The sequence below is a fragment of the Meles meles genome, chromosome 18, assembly GCF_922984935.1.
Source record: "Meles meles chromosome 18, mMelMel3.1 paternal haplotype, whole genome shotgun sequence".
NCBI classification, from domain to species: Eukaryota; Metazoa; Chordata; class Mammalia; order Carnivora; family Mustelidae; genus Meles; species Meles meles.
The window spans coordinates 53,151,877-53,171,834 of NC_060083.1; the positions used below are offsets into that span (position 1 = coordinate 53,151,877).

The 19,958-nt window shown below is 36.3% G+C and overlaps 1 protein-coding gene across 2 annotated transcripts in view; it reads right to left on the reverse strand.

The window, feature by feature from the left end:
* LOC123929371 (ABC-type organic anion transporter ABCA8-like) overlaps positions 1-19,958 on the reverse strand; it is a 65,997-nt gene that overhangs the window by 42,079 nt on the left and 3,960 nt on the right. The window contains exons 3-12 of one of the 2 annotated variants that reach the window (XM_045984943.1): positions 18,701-18,905; positions 15,113-15,277; positions 12,052-12,155; positions 10,637-10,863; positions 8,884-9,025; positions 8,337-8,522; positions 5,437-5,584; positions 3,318-3,486; positions 1,500-1,558; positions 646-756 (exon numbers count right to left, since the gene is read on the reverse strand). In XM_045984943.1, the coding sequence (XP_045840899.1) occupies positions 646-756; positions 1,500-1,558; positions 3,318-3,486; positions 5,437-5,584; positions 8,337-8,522; positions 8,884-9,025; positions 10,637-10,863; positions 12,052-12,155; positions 15,113-15,277; positions 18,701-18,905 (1,516 nt within the window). The remainder of the gene's footprint in view (positions 1-645; positions 757-1,499; positions 1,559-3,317; positions 3,487-5,436; positions 5,585-8,336; positions 8,523-8,883; positions 9,026-10,636; positions 10,864-12,051; positions 12,156-15,112; positions 15,278-18,700; positions 18,906-19,958) is intronic. The other variant, XM_045984944.1, reaches the window with a different exon arrangement.

Sequence of the window (19,958 nt, forward strand, 5' to 3'; positions counted from 1 at the left end):
ATACTGGGAAGAAAAATATGTCCCATCTGTAGCTTTTCCCATCAAGATGTCACTGATTTACCCACACCTTCCATCTAGGCTTGGCTATGTAACAAACAGAATCCTAGCAAATGGGACGCAAGCAGAGGCTGTGAAGTTGCCTCTGTACTGGGATGAAACTTCTCTTTGCTTCTGGGATCATGGACCCCTGGGTGAAGAATCCCAACCAGATTCTCAGAAGATGAAAGTCCATGTAAGCAGAGAGGAGCAGCAGTCCTAACTAAAGTGAGTGAGGACACACCAAAACATTCAGCACCAGCCAATGACGTCCAGAGAGAAACACTGCCAGTCAGCTCACAGAATCATGAGAAACAGTCAAATATTTTTTATATTAAGTCAGTTAATTTGGGGGATACTTGTTATGGAGCAAAAGCTAACAGGTACAAGTTCAAATGTCAAATAGTAACCAATGACCATGACAATGGTTCTCATAAACAACTCAAATTTCATACATACCAATTAAATATTACATACCTCTATAGATGAATACTATAAGTTAACTTCCACTTTTCCCTTGTTGTCTGTGTTTGTAATTGATAATCAGAAGGACTTTATATTAACAGCTGATTTATATGTTGACCTGATTTTGGGAAAATAAAGTCTTACCTTTGGTGGGAACAGATAGCCCACTAAGAATATTTAACAATGTTGATTTTCCAGCTCCACTATGACCAAGTATTGCAGTGATTTGGCCTTCACATATGTCAAATACCAAATCTAGGAAGAAAAAGAAAGGGGAAAAAGGTGGGAGAAAGGAAGGGAGACAGGAAGGAAAACAAAATCACAAATAAAACTGTATTATGGAGCTAATGGACTGCCTTTTTATATCCTTGAATGGCCTTGTTCTCTAAATATGAATGCAATGGGTTGTGAAATTCAAAATAAAAATAAAATGTGCTTTTATCAGTTTATATCTATCCTGTTTTGAAATTTTGAAATTATGTGGTTTCTCAGCAGGTTACCTATCTAATACTCCCAGGTTCATTGACATTGCCTGGTATATGGTAGGATGCATGTTAATATTTATGAACTAAATAACAGATTAATGGTAACAACCAAAACAAACTAAACCAACAAACCAAAAAATCCTTTGTGATAAATTTCTCTTTTTGCACAAAAGAAAAATATGCAATATCTACAACAGCTTTGAAATGACAGAAGAAAAATTTGAATTTGTAGAAACCAACCCACCCCCCAAAATCCCTAGACTACCTCACTATTACACATCTTTCAAGTACATCAAATTCTAAAACATAATCATTTTTTCCTAACTTTTATGCTGTCAAAGCATGTGTTAGAAGGTAAATTTTACCATGTGGCTCAAATAACTCATTTCAAATCTGAAATACCACCAGTAACTGCTCACCAAGAGCAAAAAATATAGAATTAAAATCATAAATCCGTATCAATATAATAACTAAATCTTTTTTTTTCTAAATCTTCTTTTTTTTCCCCCTTACCTTTCAAAGCTTCTATTTTATCAGGCTTTCCTTTATATTCTTTTGTAACATTTCTGATTCTGAAAAAAAAAACAAAACGATATTTCAAGGTATGGCAGTTTTATTCAGTTTGTAATTCTAGGTTTGGTTGAGAGGATTGAATAAATCTTATCCTCAGGGCATAGGAAGATCTGGGATTTCACTCTCATGAAGCCATGGTTGTGTGAGAGAATCAGCTAGAATACTACTTCCCAGTCCTGGCTGCACATTAACATCATCAGATCTTCTGATTCCAAAGATTAAGGTATAGCCTGGCATTAGTATTGAGGACAAGGATCTTCTCTAAATTGCAAAGCCAAAGAAGCTAGACCAACAGGTAACATGGCATCCAACACTGAAAGGATCAACATGAACTACTGGCTCAGGTTGGAGGTATCTTGGGTTATCTTGAGTCAAGGTCTCCAGAAGTCGGTTAAGAGGTACAAGGGTGCGTAAGGAAGAGATGCAAAGATGATAACAGTGATAGCATGGGTTTTGTGGTCTTACCTAATTGAGCTTATACTATCTATACCATTTAGTAGCTATTACCTTAACTGATGTACTTATCCCAGGTAAGTTTCAGCTTTTGAACCTGGAACTTTTGAGTGTTTTAGGGTTGTGTTGAAGGATGAGTGAAATTTTTCATCTTCCATGCATAGTGCTTGGTATATGATAAATATTCAATAAACATAAAATGGTACCAGTTAGATTATGTTGATTATGATAATAGAAAGGGACAGAATTAACATTCGCCTGGTGCTATTATAGATCTGGAATCCTAGGCATTTTATTGGTTTTATTCTATCAGGTAGATATGTAATCCATAAACTAAATCAAATTTATGTTTCTTATATTGCCATCTACTATTCATCAAAGGATTCAGACTCCATTCATATTGGATTGTTTGATTAGATTCTTTACTCTATTTTAATTCCATTTACTATCACTCCATAGCACTTATGGTTGGGTGAGATGCTAAAGAGATAGAAGAAATACAAAAGAAACACAGAAACATTAAATAAAGTCATTTCTTTGCTCCCTCTCAGCTGTTCCACTGAAAGTAAAACCTAGCTTATGTCACAGGACAAATGTAAGGATAGAGGAACAGGCTAAAATAAAATATGGAACAGGCAAAAGCCTACAGGCTTTAGAAGCTCTGTAGGCTAGGGTAATCTGAGACCATTCACAGAGGGCTGGTGGGGAATCACTGATGGGCGAGGAAGATGTGAAAAGTCTGGGATCTTGAGGGCTTTCTTCCTATTTTCTTATATGGAAAGAAAAGTTGCCTGCCTTAAACCAAACATACATCTGGAAACCAGGATGTGCATGACACTCTAAGGCACACCTTCCTTAATTCCCTTTGTGTCTGTCTCCAGATTCTTTCTCCCTTCCTCTCCCCTACTCTTGTCAATCAATAGAAGAAAGAGAAAAAAAACTGCAAGAAAAAAGTAGGGAGTGTGATAAAGGAGGAGGGGCAAAGTGTGAATAAATGAGAACACGTAAAGAAATGAGAGAACCCAAGGACGGAGAAGAAAGACAGCAGATAAAAGATTGAGAATCAAGGCAATGTTTTCTTTGGATTATCTTTGTTTGGTGAAATCTAAGTTTGCATTTAATGTAAATATCTATGATATGAGATAAAACAGGTTAAAGGAATTTTTCTCTAAACTTGAAGTGGGAAATGATGAAGGTAGTGTGGAGGGGGTTAGGTGGAAGCTGTCCTTAGGGCACAAAAGAGAACTGTGCTGGCCTCAGAGGCTGTTAGCTTCTCAGTCTTTGGCTTGCTCTCCATCTGCATACCTGATAGCTTCTTTTCCATGGAATTCTGGAGACACTGGTTCAAAGGAGTCATTAGATGAAGGCTCAGAGTCAATTTCATCTTCAAGGACCACATGATCAGCTTTTTGTTGCCGTGACCAAAAGGAAGACTTCAGGAAAAAGAAGGGGGGATACCCATGTCCATATTCATCTACACGACCAGGAGACAAATATTGGGTCAATCACCAGTTTAAGAGAAAGAGTCACCCTAATAAAGCAGAGCAAAGTCACCTCTTTGCCCAGACACCTGAATGCATCATCAACACAGGGAATGCACACGTTTTCCTTGATAGGTGTAGTCCGCATAAGGGAAAAAAAAATCACTAAGATATCTCTATTATAACAATTGTTCCTACAGGAAGAAAGGCAACTGGAATTTTAAAAAATCCAAGAGGGATTTTAAATGTTAAGACTTTCCTTGACCCTGAGAGAGCCAGCTATTGGAATATAAATTCAAGATTTACCACGCATGCCAAATGCTATCTAGGAGTCCAACTGTCAGGTTGCCCGCAAAGGAAGAACAAATTGAGAAATCGAGAATTTGTATCCAGTGGTAACACTGGATACAAATATTCCAAGAGGAAACAGAACAGGATTTAATGAAAATGAGGGATACACTGTAAGAAAAGAGAGAAAAGGGTAAAATAATTTATTGAAATTTAACAGAAAGGAATTTTTTTAAAAACCTCCTTTGTATTTATGTTTTATCCCCTCCCCAAATAATAACTTTCCCCTGAAGCAAATTCACTCTTCATGACCCCCTTTCTGGAAATTAATCCACAATGTATTTGCATTTAATTGGCATTTCTATTTCCCTGCAAGTGGAGAGACAGTATGACGTGAAAAAAAATTACATTTCACTAATATTGTGCAACGATCTCCAGTGTAATAATGATGCATTTTCAAACTTATGTGTACTTTTCCTGTGTTTAGTCATTCCTTCATGCAATAGTGATCGAGCACTCTCTAAACAACTGCCATTTGGTATATTATCAGTTAGGACTTAATCTCTTTCCCTTCATGAGGAAATCTAGTGAATGAAAGCATATAGCTTGACTGGGTCCTTTCTACCTCTAGATTCACCATTACATGATTCTATTATTTTAGGCAGTTAATCTTCATTTTCCTCATTCATATTGCTTATCTTTCACAGAATTTTGAACAAAGTCACCTTGTTAGAATTCAGGCTTAATGAACGGATGGCACAAATAATTTCAAGTGTATCATAAATATTCTAGCCAAAATTGTAGATCCTGGGATCTACTATTATGGACTCTTCGGAAAGTTACTGTTCTTAAGGGATTATCTGAAAACAACAACACAATCAATTCACTGTTTCTAGACATTTCTTGGCACCTTTGCCCTCACCTTTCTCGTCTGATCCTTTGACCAAGTGCTGAGTCGTTGACTTAAAAAAAAGAATGCTCAATGTGTTTATTTCATTAGTAATTTCTGTAATTTTTACAGCTTGATTGAAGTATGATTAACAAATAAAAACTGTATATATGGAAGGTGTATAATGTGATGGTCTAATACAGGCATTTACTGTGAAATATTACCACCGTCCAGCTAACTAATGTATCATCACCTCACATGGTTATCATTTTTCTGTGTGTGTGGTGAAAACACCTGAAATCTACTATAGACGTAAAAACATATGAACTATTGACTTTCCTAGTGTGGAACTCTGGGGGGACTTTTAAAAATGTAGATGCCCTGGTCCTACCACTGACGAAATGAATCATAATCTCAGGGTTGAATTGGAACCACTGAGCAAAAGAGGCAAAAGCAACCGTAAATTTCCGTGACTGAGTACCAAGAAAGACGTATTTAGGAAATAGCTTTCTAAGCATCACTTTAAAAAAATAAACAAACTGCATTTAGAGCACAGTGAAGTTTAAAGATCAGTGACCCTATAAATAAAATTCAAGCTGTAGTTCTGAGCAGTCAAGTAACAAGAAATAAAGAACTAATATGGCCATTGGCAAAGACCTTGTTCATTGCCTTGAATACACAAAGTAGTTTTCAAAATATAAATAACACATGTTGTTAGATGTGTCTTTAGGAAATGATATTCAATTTTAATCATATCTGTACTTACTTGGCAAAATTTTCTCGAAATAAATCGTCAGTGCCATATAGAAGAGAAGATCAAAAGCCAACATGAAATTTGTTGCTATTATCAGATTTGAATAGTCCGATGGATTAGGAAATGCATTAGAATTCAAATCGTAGTCCAAGCGCAAAAGCTGAATATTAAGAAGTAATTAATGAAAGGACATCAGGTTTGCGATAAATGGTTAACAATGGGGTTTAGCAAAAACGTGTAAGAGCTACTTTTTGCCTCCTATGGGGAGCACAAAGTGGAGTGAAACTGCCTTCTTTACAATTCTCAAATCTTTTGGAAGGTGTGTAACCCAACTATAATGGAATTTAGTAATTGCTGTGGTTAAATTATGTTCCAAATGAAACTGGAGCATTAGGACTATTACAGGATTTTTGTTGCCTTCATGCCCGTGGTTCTTGGTCACGCCACTTCACAAAATAAAGAGGTAGACCAGATGAAAAGTGGTGGGCAGCAAGGCAAAGTTTATTGAGTGAGCATACAATGCTCCTGGAGAGGGAGGGGGCCTGAGAGAGTTGCCATTTTGGTGTTCAAATCTAGGGTTTTTTTCTGAGCTTTTCTGCAGATGTATCTTGAGCATCCTCAGTGTGGGTCCCTGTTCATTGGTCTCTAAGTTGTGCCAATCAGGGCTTTGATCACGCACCTGTCTACCTATTGTGTTATCCACGTGTTGATGGTCTTTTGGGTTGACATTTGGACACGAACTAACTCAACTTGTGGTAGTGACCCCACATTTTATGGTTAATTGTTTTGTTTCAGGATGTTGCAAAAGTCACTTCTGCAGAGGCTGCTAGACAGGATGCCATTGTGGTCTTCTGCAGTCCATAAAACAGGATGCTAGTGTGGTTTCTCTTAGCTGGCCTGGCTTTCTGTTTTCTTGTTGGGGACCCTGGCCCTGACTACCTAAGTGTTCACTGAACTCCTAATAGGAGGAGGCAGGGAAGTATAGGAGATGACATTTGAGCTTAACCTTAGATAAATTTTTAGCAAATAAGATATAGGACAAAGGTGTGGTCCTCCTTGAAAATGGCTACATGAGAGAATTCATGCTCTTAGAAAAACAAAACAAAACTGGTGTGTTTAAGGAGAACCTGTGGGAAAAGTGGGGTATAATGTTCAAGTTAATGGGTCTTTTTTTTTTTAATTCATTTATTTGTTTATTTACAGCATAACAGTGTTCATTGTTTTGGCATCACACCTAGTGCTCCATGCAGTACGTGCCCCCCCTATTACCCACCACCTGGTTCCTCAACCTCCCACTCCCCCCCCGCCCCTTCAAAATTATAATGAATAATCCTTTCACTAAGAACCAAATAACAGATATGTATGCAAGGACTGACATTGCCATTTAATTGGAGGGACAGCAAAGTGAGTTCAATGTGAGAATCAGATAAAGAGAAATGACATTCGATGAGCAGAAATGTAATTTGCTCGTCAATTAATATGGTTTTAAGTTTTGATTTTCTTTTATACAGTGGTCTATACATTCACTTATGTTGTTCAATTATAAAGTCAGAATAAGAGCTAGGATAATTAGAATTCAATCTGCAATATCAAATCCATATTTAATTAAGAGCCAAAGAAAATGCTTTAGATCATCTCTGAAGAATGATATGCTGACCTTCTGTTTTTTTCACTCACCAAATGGCTTATTTTGCTGAGTTCAGTATGCCCAAAGCTTTTAAAAGTTCATCTTTGAGAGTCATCTGGGTGGCTCAGTCGTTTAAGCCACTGACTCTTGGTTTTGGCTCAGGTCATGATCTCAGGGTCTGGGATTGAGCCCCTCATTGAAATCTGCACTTAGCACAGAGCCCACTTGGGATTCTCTCTCCCAATCCCTCTGTCCCTCTCTCTTACTCTCTCTCTCTCAAATAAATAAATAAATCTTTTTTTTTTTTTTAAGATCATCTTTGGGGCACCTGGAGGGGGTGCTCAGTTGGTTAAGCGACCTGCCTTTGGCTCAGGTCATGATCCTGGAGTCCCAGGATCAAGTCCACCATTGGGCTCCCTGCTCAGCAGGCAGTCTGCTTCTCCCTCTGACACCCTCCCCTTTCTTGCTCTCTCTCTCTCAAGTAAATAAATAAAATCTTTTTTTTTTAAGATTTTGTTTATTTATTTGACAGAGAGAGAGATCACAAGTAGGCAGAGAGGCAAGCAGAGAGTGAGGGGGAAGCAGGCTCCCTGCTGAGAAGAAAGCCCAATGCTGGGCTTGATCCCAGGACCCTGAGATCATGAACTGAGCTGAAGGCAGAGGCCCAACCCCTGAGCCACCCAGGCACCCAAAGTAAATAAATAAAATCTTTAAAAAAATGTCATCTTATAAATGAAACAAGATGGGATTGGGAGGGAGACAAACCATAAATGACTCTTAATCTCACAAAACAAACTGGGGGTTCCTGGGGGGAGGTGGGATTGGGAGAGGGGGAGCGGGCTATGGACATTGGGGAGGGGAGGCGAACCATAAGAGACTATGGACTCTGAAAAACAACCTGAGGGTTTTGAAGGGTCAGGGGTGGGAGGTTGGGGCAACCTGAGGGTTGTGAAGGGTCAAGGGTGGGAGGTTAGGGGAACAGGTGGTGGGTAATGGGGAGGGCACGTTTTGCATGGAGCACTGGGTGTTGTGCAAAAAGAATGAATACTGTTACGCTGAAAAAATAAATAAAATGGAAAAAAAATGTCATCTTTATATATAATATTTATATAAAAGTCATCTTTATATATATATAACTTTATATATAACATCTATATATATAACAGTAGTCTGCAGTGAGGCTTTGAATCTGACAACGCTAATCATGGAAAAGACTATAAACAACAGAATTCCAGACAGGAAAAATGTTTCTGAGATTCCATCAAACAGTTGGGCTATTTCTCACCTGGGCCATTCCAAGTGTGAAGGCAAAGGGGCTAAGAAAGCTTAAAATCCACTCCAAGGATGTAGGAAGTTGCCTGTACAATGCTGTAAATCCCAAACTTCCCCAAAAGACCGTGAGAAGGAACACGACCAGACCAGTGAGGAAAGATTTCTTTACCAAGACGCTCATTAGAAAAGCCAATGCTATCTAAAACGAGAGAAGATCCAGTTGGTTTATATTTCCGTAAGGATTATTCTTAGCATAACACAATAAGGAATTGTATATACAAAATTAGAGTTACATTTTTTTTGTCTATAATATAAAACTGTGCTCTATAAATTGCACTATAAGTTGGCATTACATAAAATTACAAATCTTAAAAAAAAACACTACAAATCAAATACATGGATGTTCTCAGGCAAACAGCAAATGGTGAAGAGAAGGGATATGGAGAATAATTTCCTATTTAGAAACCAACACTTGATCCTTAGGGTAAGAGTTGGATGGAAAGCAATTTAATTCACCAACTCACCAAAGACATGGAAAGCAATTTAATTCACCAACTCACCAAAGACAATCCATAGAGGAAGAAGAGGGTGAAGATCGCCATGAAGCCCGTCAGAATGAAAAACTGGACAGATTTTATAATGAGTGCCAAGGAAAGTGCCATAATGAAGATAAAAACACCATAGAGTAGACCCCAGGAGAGCCTAGGATAGAAACAAGATGTTATTTTAGAATTTCATGTTCCACTGAAAGGAAGATCCAGAATGGATGCTAACAGTATTCATTGATAAATTCATTCTTTCAGTAGATACTTATAGAGTTTCAGGATATGTAAATATAAGGTAATTGTTTTGGGAAAAATTCCTTAGGAATTATGGATATTTTTTGTCCTAAAATTAATTCCAGAAATATACACACACATACATGTACACATGCACAAACACACACACACACACACACACACACACACACACACACACTGTATGTATGACTGTGGGGAAAAAGAGAAAATAGTCTTCTAGTCTATTTGATTTTGGTTCAAACATTTTTTTCTGCTGCATTCACACTCTGTGATCTTAAGCAAACTCTGTAATCCCTCATCTTTTTTTTTTTTAATTGCTTTAGACACTGGGAATTATACCACAGTATTGGCTCAATGAAGTTATGTCTAAGTGGGACATAGTCCAAGTACATCATAACTCCTCAGTGAATCTCAGGTCTTTTCTCCTCTTTAGGGCCTCTCTAGAGGTGAGGTGCTTCATGGATTTCGTCAGAGATATAGGATAGTTCACCTTCCTTTGTTTAATTCTCTTATCATGTTGACTAACATTCTTTAAAGTGTATAATGAAATAATGAAAACAAAACACCAGAAAAACAACAAAACAACAGCCTACATGTACAGCAATTACTCTGCACTGGAAAGTGTTTTTATGAACTTAGCAAATATGAAATCATTCTATTTTCACAAAGGCTCTATGCAGAAGCATCATTATTTTCTAGACAAAGAACCTACTGAACAAAGAGTTGAAGTAACTCTGATTTCAAATCCAGGCATTCTGGCTCTAGAGCTGTTAGAGTTCACTGCTCCGCCATACTTCCCTCCAATACTAATTCAATAAGCAGTTCAATATCGACTTATACCATTTTCTTCCAGACTGCAAATTTATTGCCATTTGCATATTCCATGTGACTTCCTAGCCTCTGTGTTATTTTACTTCCTTTTCACTACAAACACCACCTTCATGTTTTTAAGTTGTTTTCAAGTTCTCTCTCACATAGGACCTTGCCCATGCTTGGAATTACACAGCTTCTGGCATTTTATATCCAAACTACCCAGCCCCTATTCACAAGCCTGTTCTGCCAGTTTGTTCCTTCAAATATATCCATCATATCCCCTCTTTAGTCTCAAAAGAGCTCCTGGTCTTTGACCTCTTTTTTCCCCTTTCAGTCCCATGCTGGCTTGAATTCCATTTCCAATCAACTTTGAAACCCAAATCTACCATTTCTACTGCACTCTTACCAGTAGACTCAATGGCCATCCCCCATTATCCCTGCCTCACAACCAGTAGACTCAATGGCCCACCCTCATTATCCCTACCTCACAACCACTATCCAAACCCAAACCTGCTATTCTTTCTTCAGTCTGAGAATCACAGTAACCCACAGCCTTAACTTGGCAAGTGTTACATCAATGACAATATAACCCACTCATAGGGAAGAGTTAGAAAATGATTAGGTTTGAATACTGATGCTCTGAAGAGGCCCACTTTTCCTAAATCCCTACATTTATTTATTTGTGCTATGCTTTACTCACCAGAATGCTGAATCCCGAAGACCCATCATCCTCATCAAGCCCTTCATCTTTTTCCTCTCTCTTGTAACATTAAGAGATGCATAATAAGTGAATGAGGAAAAGGAAATAATACAGAAGAAAATGAAGAAATCAGCTTCAATGCCCCCCTGACTGACAAAGGGATGTATCTTCATATTTTTTCCAGTAACGGACATCAATTCCTCCATCACTGAATGATTTGTTGCAGTCTGAGGAAATACATTAATAAACAAAATTTGTATATTCATGGATGTCATGCTCTGTTTTCTTTCAGCCATCTGTTTTCCTCTGAACACAAAACAGTTAAGTCTGGATCTGATGTTAGCCTAAATTTTCACTTCTGTGTTCCACCACTGGTCCATTGATTCCAGGCATTCTGAGCTTCTCACAGTTCTCAAAATTTACTATGTGTTTTATCACCTCCCTGCCTAACCCTGCCTTAAAATGTTCCTGACATACATTAATGACCTTATATACCTGGCAACTCTTACCTCAAGCCTCATTAAATTTAAATTTAAATTTAAATTTAAATGATGTAAATTAGGAATTCTCCCATGGCATTTTAGGCTGAGAAGTTAAGCCTGTTTACTTGCAGACACTTTATACCCCCCTGTTACCCTACTTCTCCCTTTCTAATAGAGTTTTTTAATTTTATTTTTTTTAAGTTTTTATTTAAATTCTAGTTAGTTAACATGTAGTGTAATATGGTTTCAGGAGTAGAATTTAGTGATTCATCACTTACATACAACACCAATGCTCATCACGACAAGTGTCCTCCTTAATCCCCATCACCCATTTATCCCTCCCCTACCTCTCCTCCAGCAAACCTTAGTTTCCTCTCTCTAGTTGAGTCTCTTATGGTTTGCCTTCCTCTTTTTTCTCTTCCCTTATGTTCATCTGTTTTGTTTCTTAAATTCCACATATGAATGAAATTATATGTTATTTGTTTTTCTCTGGCTGACTTATTTTGCTTAACGTAATACATTTTAGCTCCATCCATGTCATTCCAAATGACAAGGTTTCATTCTTTTTGATGGCTGAGTAATATTCCATTATATATCTATATCTATGTCTCTCTATATATCTGTATCTATATATAAATATCACAACTTCCTTATACATTCATCAGTTGATGGATATTTGGGCTCTAATAATGTTCCTACTATATGCCTGGCTTCCTGACAAGGCTGAATTCTTGGGAGAGAAAATTTTTCTTTTATTTATATCTGTAGCCCACCATGACACATAGAAACTTAAGTAAACTTTGTTCTAAAGAAACCAGTGATTAAGTGAAAGAACAAAGCTACCCATTTATATTTAATTTCATGAACATTTTGAGGGCTCTAATAGCATTTGTCTGGATGCAACATCAGTTAGCACGGAACATTTGTACTCACTTCTATGATAGCTGCATTGATAGCAGCTTGAAGAGCCACGAAACCTCTCTTCCAGTATTGTGAAACTTGGCAGCTAACATTTTCAGTTATTTTAAAACAATGAGCTTTAAGAGAAAAAAAGAAACCCATAGATATCATTATGGATTATTTCAGTCCTTATTATAGGAAACAGTGGACTTTACAATGGTCACACATTATAAATGTTATTTTGACTGAAGGCCTATGAAAACATAAACCGGAGTAATGATTCTCAAAGCACAGCAGACAGAGCACTTATAGGGGATGTTCTGCATTAAATTAGAATATACTATGCTCTATCACACTACCTTCCCTCTTTCTTCATCCATCAAAAATTTTGCAAGGAGCACTGGGTGTGGTGCAAAAACAATGAATACTGTTACGCTGAAAAGAAATTTAAAAAAAATTTTTTTAATTTGTAGAGTTCTTCTGTTCTATGATTTTGTATTGTCAAAATAATCTTTTTATATTTTTCAAAGGTTAGTAGATCTCATACGGATTGAGAAGCATATGGATTGAGAACTAGAACTTTGCCTAACATTACATATAACACAGGCAATAATGAGCAACTGGGAGTTCAGAGGAGATAACTTACTATGCTTAAATCATGTCAGTCAGAACACCTTTTGAAGGAAAAAATCTTACAAAAAAAAAAAAAGTCTACCAGTCTAGTGAGTATTAAATTGCATTAAAGAGATGGTGATATTTAATGTGAAAAATTAAAGTTGAGTATTGGAACAAAATGCATGTTTCATTAAAATTTTAAATATTTAAAAATCATTGGAAATCCTTCAGACCTACAAACAAAGATATAATGAACACATATGTACCCATGGCCAAATTTTATAAATGAATAAATCATTACAAATCCAATTGGAATCCTCTGTATATTGTCTATGATCTTACTGCTTTTCCTAGCAGCAAGCTCCTAAGAGGCTAATCGCTTTCCTGAACTTTGTGTTTATATATGCCATTAAGCTTCTATAATATATCCCAAAACCACACATGTAATTTTAAATTGTTAAACTTTATATCATCTATCTTATTACAGTCATCATTCTCCATTTTGCTTCATTTGTTCTATAGTATGATTTTGAAATTTATATAAATGACCCTATTTTTTCTTCTTTTTGTAGAATTGTGTAGAACCACATTGCAGGAATACAATTCAATGTATTTATCTGTTCTCTCATTGATAATAATTTGTTTAATTTCTTTTTTCTTTTTGCTGTTTAAAAAAAAAGCCACTGCTATGAAAGTTCTTACATAAGTCTTCTCATGAATATGTGTGTATCACTCAGGATAGCCAATAATATGCCTAGTAACAAACAACCTTCCAAATATTAATGTCTTATCACAGCAACAGTTTACTTCTCACTCACATTACAGAGTCAGCAAAGGTATCTGCAAGGAGGGGACTAAGGCCCTCTGTTTCACATCTAAGGGTCCCAAGGTGACAGTTTCCATCTGGCTTGCAGAAGTAGGTGAGGAAAGAGTATAGAGAACTCACATCTGCTTTTCAATGCCTTGAATCTAGGTATCTAATTATAGCTACAGAGCAATTATTCCATGTCCTCAGAAGGAGAGGAGAATAGGCAGCAAATTTTTAACACAGGCATGAGACTTTCACTAATAAAATTTCCATGATGCTGGGTTACAGATTATGATATCTTCAACTTAAAAATAAAATTTCTCAATTTTCAATGTTTAAAATATTTTACAATATTGGGTTTTCTTTGCTATGTATCCTTGTCAATACTTTGTATTGTTCTATTTACTGTTTTGGCCATTCTGGTTAAATATAAAATGATATCACATGTGGTTTTACAATGCATTTCCCTGATAACTAATGCAGGTCCAACTGTTTATTCTTGATCTGTGTTTCTCCTTCTATGAGGCTCCTATTTATATCTTTCACTTTTCTCCTATTTCTATGCTTTTTTTTCTTATTTATTCAGAGAAAATCTTTATATATTTTGGTATTGACCTTTTGTTAGTTTTGCTTATATAAATATTCCATCACAAGTTTTGCCTTAACTTTTCATTATCTCTCTGATGTCTTTTGTTAAAGACAATTCCTTAATTTTGATCTAGTGGAATTTAGCAAACTTTTCTTTTAAGTTTACTTATTTTTTGTTGTTTAAGAATTCTATTCTATCCCATAGTTACAAACATATTATCCTATATTGACTTCTAGAGAGTTTGCAGGATTTTTTCCCCCCACTGAGTTCTGTACCTGGAATTGGTTGTTTAGTGTGAGATAATTTCATTTTGTTTTTTATGGACAGATGATTTTCCCAGCACCAGTCACAGTGTGTTCTCAGTCATATGTTAGCTTTCAAATTTGTGTGAGAGCTTTCCAGGTTTTTTCCTATTTCATTGGTCTATCTGTGTTTTATTATGGTAATAACATATTGTCTTAATTAGTTATAATTTCATTCTTTTTAAAAACCATCTTGGCCTTTTTTCTTGTCTACACATTCCCTGAGTATATAGTCTCTCCAAGTTCCAAATTAATACAGAAATTTTCATCTCATATAAACCCAAGATCTTCTCACCTGTTCTCATGTAGATAAAACCCAAATCTCTTGGTTAGTGAGATTGGCAAAATCATACAGCATTAATAATAATAATCAATCACTCTGGATTTGGTGCCCTCTTCATTTTGGGCTCTCAAAAATAAGCTTACTCAGACATCTGAAGAGAATCTTCTTCTATTTTATCCATAAACAAATTTACTCTTCTTTAGCAATAATATATTACAACTACATATTCCATTTAATATAGATGTATATGTACACATGCATATTTGAAAATGTGTGTATGTATATATCCATCTATGAAACCATATGTAATAACCATCTAATACAGCATGTTAATAAAACCAAAACCCAGTGTATATTTCTTAAATGTGTTGGTTATCCTGTTGACATCACATTGCAGATAGGGATCTTTAAATTTGTTGTATTAACATCCATTCTTATGTACAATTTATGCCATAATTGTGGTGGAGAGCACTGGAGTTACATAGCTGGAAACTTACCTTCATGGTCCCAGTGTTCCTTCTTTGTTGGCATTCTGTATCCCAGCAAGAATTTCAAGTGATATGAGAATGTATTAGTAAAGATGACTTGTATTACTTCATCAGGATTATCTGACATTAATTCTTTAATATTTTCTTCTTCAGACAGCCCCAAAACTTTTGCGTCTGCCATTTCAAGAAGGGAATATAATAGTTAGTAAATTACTAGGAGACCAACTTCAGGATGTCATGATAAATTATTTTTACTAGAGTTCTTTTTTTTTTTTAAGATTTTATTTATCTACCCAACAGAGAGAAAGATCACAAATAGGCAGAAAGGCAGGCAGAGAGAGAGGGGGAAGCAGAAAGCCCAATGCAGGGCTCGATCCCAGGACCCTGAGATCATGACCTGAGCCGAAGGCAGAGGCTTAACCCACTGAGTCACTCAGGTGCCCCACTAGAGCTCTTTATAGAAATAAAACATAATCGAATGTCAACTTTGAGTAGGTCAGGCAGAATAAAGTTTGGGAAAAGACACAGCTCTTCAGAAGAACTACAGGAAAATTAGTTATTTTATTTTCATTTGTAGTTCTTGAACCAATTTTAATCACATATAATATTCCATACCAATTAAGCTATTCACAGGAGAATTAATACTACAATAAATCTATGATGTTAGCAAAAAAATGACCACAAATGGTAGATCATTGTGTTTAAATCACAATTGGGCTTTGGTCCATAGCAGATGAAAATAATTATAAAAATTCATTTTCCTTTAGCAATCCTGACAGTAGGGTAAGTACACTTAAAAAAAAGAAGAAAAGATTTAAAAAATATGTCAATTGAATATACTTATATAACTAAAATAATCCCTCTTTCAGCAGATATTGTGTTCAATGCCTTACAGGTATCTCATTGAATTTGAAAGAATGAGAAGGAAAGCAAAGAAGTCCTGGATTGGGGTGGGAGTGTTGAAGAGGCATGTGGAGGAAAAAGGCAGCATGTATTTTGATAGAACTATTTTTTTTTTCTGGAACCTCATCCTTAAATCCATGTGATTTGAGTAAGTCATATAGGCTTTATCACTCAATTTCCATTATTTACAAAATAAACAATAATATCTATATTAGTAGTACAGAATATTACTACAGAGTATAGAAAATATAATACAGAATAATATTCTATTACTACAGAATAAAGTCTATAAAATATAGGTCATGAGAGCATTAAAGAATATCATAATTGCAGTTACATTATTTATGAAACAAAGATAACAACGCATTCATTGTAAAGATAAACTTGATGTAAAGACCTTGTACACAGTAGTCATTTAATGAATATTTGTCAACCCAGTGGCATGGGACCTTGAACCAGGATATTGTTGAGAGGCACAAAGTTATGGCATTGTGAGCCCCCTTGCCCCAGGAGGACATTTGTGAGCCAGAGGATGAGGGCAAACATCTTGAGCTAAACAGGGAGACCAGACCTTAAATGGACAATGAAGATCAGAATACCATCTTGAATCAGAAGGGGAGTCAGTGTTTGTAGGAAAGACACACAGTGCAGACATTAAAATTCAGGTGGAAGTAAGGGGGTGGTGGTTGGTGAGGCATGATGGGGAAGCAAGTGTCGATGCAAACCATCCATTCACCTGTCCTGGCAGTGTGAAGTGAGCATGGACAGGGAAGAAAAGTCCAACATAATTTGGGAACTGTGGCCATAGAGACTCCTAATAGTGGGAGACTACATGCAGATTACACAGAGGTGGACTTCTGGGTACTGAATACAGGTAGGGGGTTAGGATTCAGGCACAAAATTAATGGTTACATAAACTGTAGTAGAATCATGAACGTAGGATAGCAAAGAGAAGAGACTTTATATAGATTGGGTGGAGAAAGACCTAAAAGTTCCCCTTACAGTAATACTCTTGGTGGGGAATTATGGTGTTTAAAATTGATACTGAATACTTCCTAAGTCACTTTACGTATGTATGTATGTGTGTAGGTAGGTAGATAGGTATTTATTGAGTGTTGGGAGGGGCAAAGAGAGAATCTCAAGCAGGCTCCATGTTTAGTACAAAGCCCAATGCAGGGCTCAAGCCCATGGTCCTGAGATCATAACCTGAGCCAAAACCAAAAGTCAGATACTTAACTGACTGAGCCATCTAGGTGCTCCCAAGTCACATTTTTATGTTCTTTTTTTTAATCGACATATAATTCATATAACATAAAATTCATCCTTTTAAACTGTACAATTTCAAGATTTCTAGTCTATCCACAAAGTTGTGCAAGCTCTAAATTGTTTCTAAATTATAACTCAACTCACATTTATGGGCCAATCACTGTAGATTTTCCTTTGAGGTATGCATTTGTATTTGCAAAGAAGAATTGCTTTTATTTGCCTGACATTCACTCCTCCTTCTAGTAAACACTCTAAAATTCATTTGGGATACTGACACTCTTCCACTCACATACCAAGTGGTTTGGATACAGTCTGCAAAATGACTAGGAAGCCAACCAATGGCAGTGACAATACCGTATTCTTCTATTCAGTGAGATTCGTTCTTGGTGGACCAAGACCAACACTAATCCAAAGTAGACCATCATTCCAATGGGTCTAATTTCTGAAATAATTTTGAACAGTTGGGAAAGGTCTGTATACTTTTCAGTGGAGTTGTTTGTGGTAGGGCTTACATCTGGAGATTCTGCAGACTAAGTCTGCTTCTATTTGGGGAGAGCCAACAAGAGAATAAGTCTAGTACACAATACTATAGACCTGACAATTGGAGACACATTTTTCCTCTATTGTTGATCCATCTCTATCCATACTCATTTCCTTAAAGTTAGACAAAAGATGCCCCCTCCTTTCTTTGAGACAAGTTGAATTGGGATTCTCTCATTCTCAACTGAAGTATTCACAAAAAATATAGTACTATTGATCTTATTTTGAATATGGTGGTAATGTGGCTCAGAGAAGTTGATGACTAGCAAAATGTGCTATGGACCTGGTCACAGAAGTATTTTTAGTCAAATTGTTCTTGGAATCTAAGACTAGAGACTCTTGTCTCTTCAGTAGGCTGTTTTTCCTGATCTCAGAAAATTATTCTTCAGGAAAGCAACCTTGACAGTCATAATGCTCTTCTTATGTTTCATTGATAAGTATCTTAACGATGAAGGGTGGAAATTTGAAGCACAGAACACTCATCAATAGAATCTTCAGATTAGTAAGACATTTTTTTTTTTGGTAGTAAAATCCTGGAAATAAAATTTCCAAAATCAAATTCAAGAAAAGACTCACTGTTTTTGTCTCTAATAATCAGCAAATGCTAGAGTGACAATCTCTGTCTAGTAATAATGCTTCCACAGCCAAATGTCAACCATTTGACACTCCTGCTTTTCAAAATCTGCCAAACTCTATATTCCATGCTTCCCAAACCGGATGCAAGATCAAGATTTCTTTGTTGAGAGACTGTACCCAATTTCATGTAATCTATAAATTTTGACAATTACCACAGTTTATCAACTGAAATGCAAACTAAGTGCATGCATCTGTAGTCAAATGAACCAAAAATTGACATCAGAAATTCCTCTTGGTTGCTAGAAAACTCACCTTTCATGAAGGAGGCTAAGGCTACTTTATTCATTATCTGTTGGGTTGCATTGGTGACAGGTGTGTATGTAACAGAAAATTCAGAATCTTTAAATGAGTCTACCCGTCCCAGGTCCATGTCAGGCAGTGAAGAAAAATCATTAAGTTCATGACTAGTAGGATATACAGACAAGCAAAGTAGGAGGAGCAATGGGGTCAACCATTCCTATACAATCCAAGAGAAAGAATAAAGAAAATTGTGATTTTGTATTAGTTATCCACAATCATTTGGTCATACAGTTTGTCTTGTACATTTTTTCTACTTTTAATATATGCCACATTATGAACTCCTGAAAATATGCACAGTGCAAAGTTCAGCAGTCTGAGTAATTCCATGAGCTCTTAAAAGGATTCAAATGTATTGATCACAGCACCAGTCTAAAACATGCACGGACCACGAAAGGACAAGAGGCAACAGTGGAAAGCTAGTACAAAGTATTACCAGCTGGTATGACCTACTCATCCATTATCTGGTTCTACTGAGAGCTTAGTGTTACATGAGACAGTTCCAAGGCACTGCTAACTTAGTAGTAATATACTGGCTACATGCCAAGATCCTGGTAATAGAAGCTCAGCACAATTCAGGCAACCGGAGAAACACTGTCTTTTTAGTTATCATTATGGGTCACCTGCAAACTTCCAATAAGATATCACTTTATTTCCTAAATGGATGATGATAGAAGAAATTCACAATTAGATATACAGCAAAGTTTTGATTTAGTTAGAAATACTACTAATTTATATCTATCTGATTTTTGGAAGAGATCAAAGTTCAACCAGGATTTTTGTTATATGGTAAAAATGATAGGAGCTAATGCTAATTTTCTTCTTGGCGCTAATGACATCTCCAAGTTTTCTACTCTTTTGAAGAGACTGATTTATTTTTTAAAAAAAGAGAAAGTGATTCAAAAGAGAATATACCAGTTCCCTACTTCGGTGTTGTGATTAACCACGCCTTCAGAATCTCAGTATCTAAACCTGACTGTCCATAAGTAGAAACATTAGCAAACATGTGACCACTGACTTTTAAAACATTTATTGGCTTTTCTATTGCTGGGTAGAATTCAGTGCCTTTAGACCTCGACTTGGGGGTCTATGTCAACTGACATGTCTGCAGACAGACTGAGGTTTGAGGAACAGCTCCTTCTCTCATAAGAAAGGTTTTCTGCTTTGGTCTGGTTTTTGGACGGAGAGATAAACAAAGTCTAGTTACTTCCCA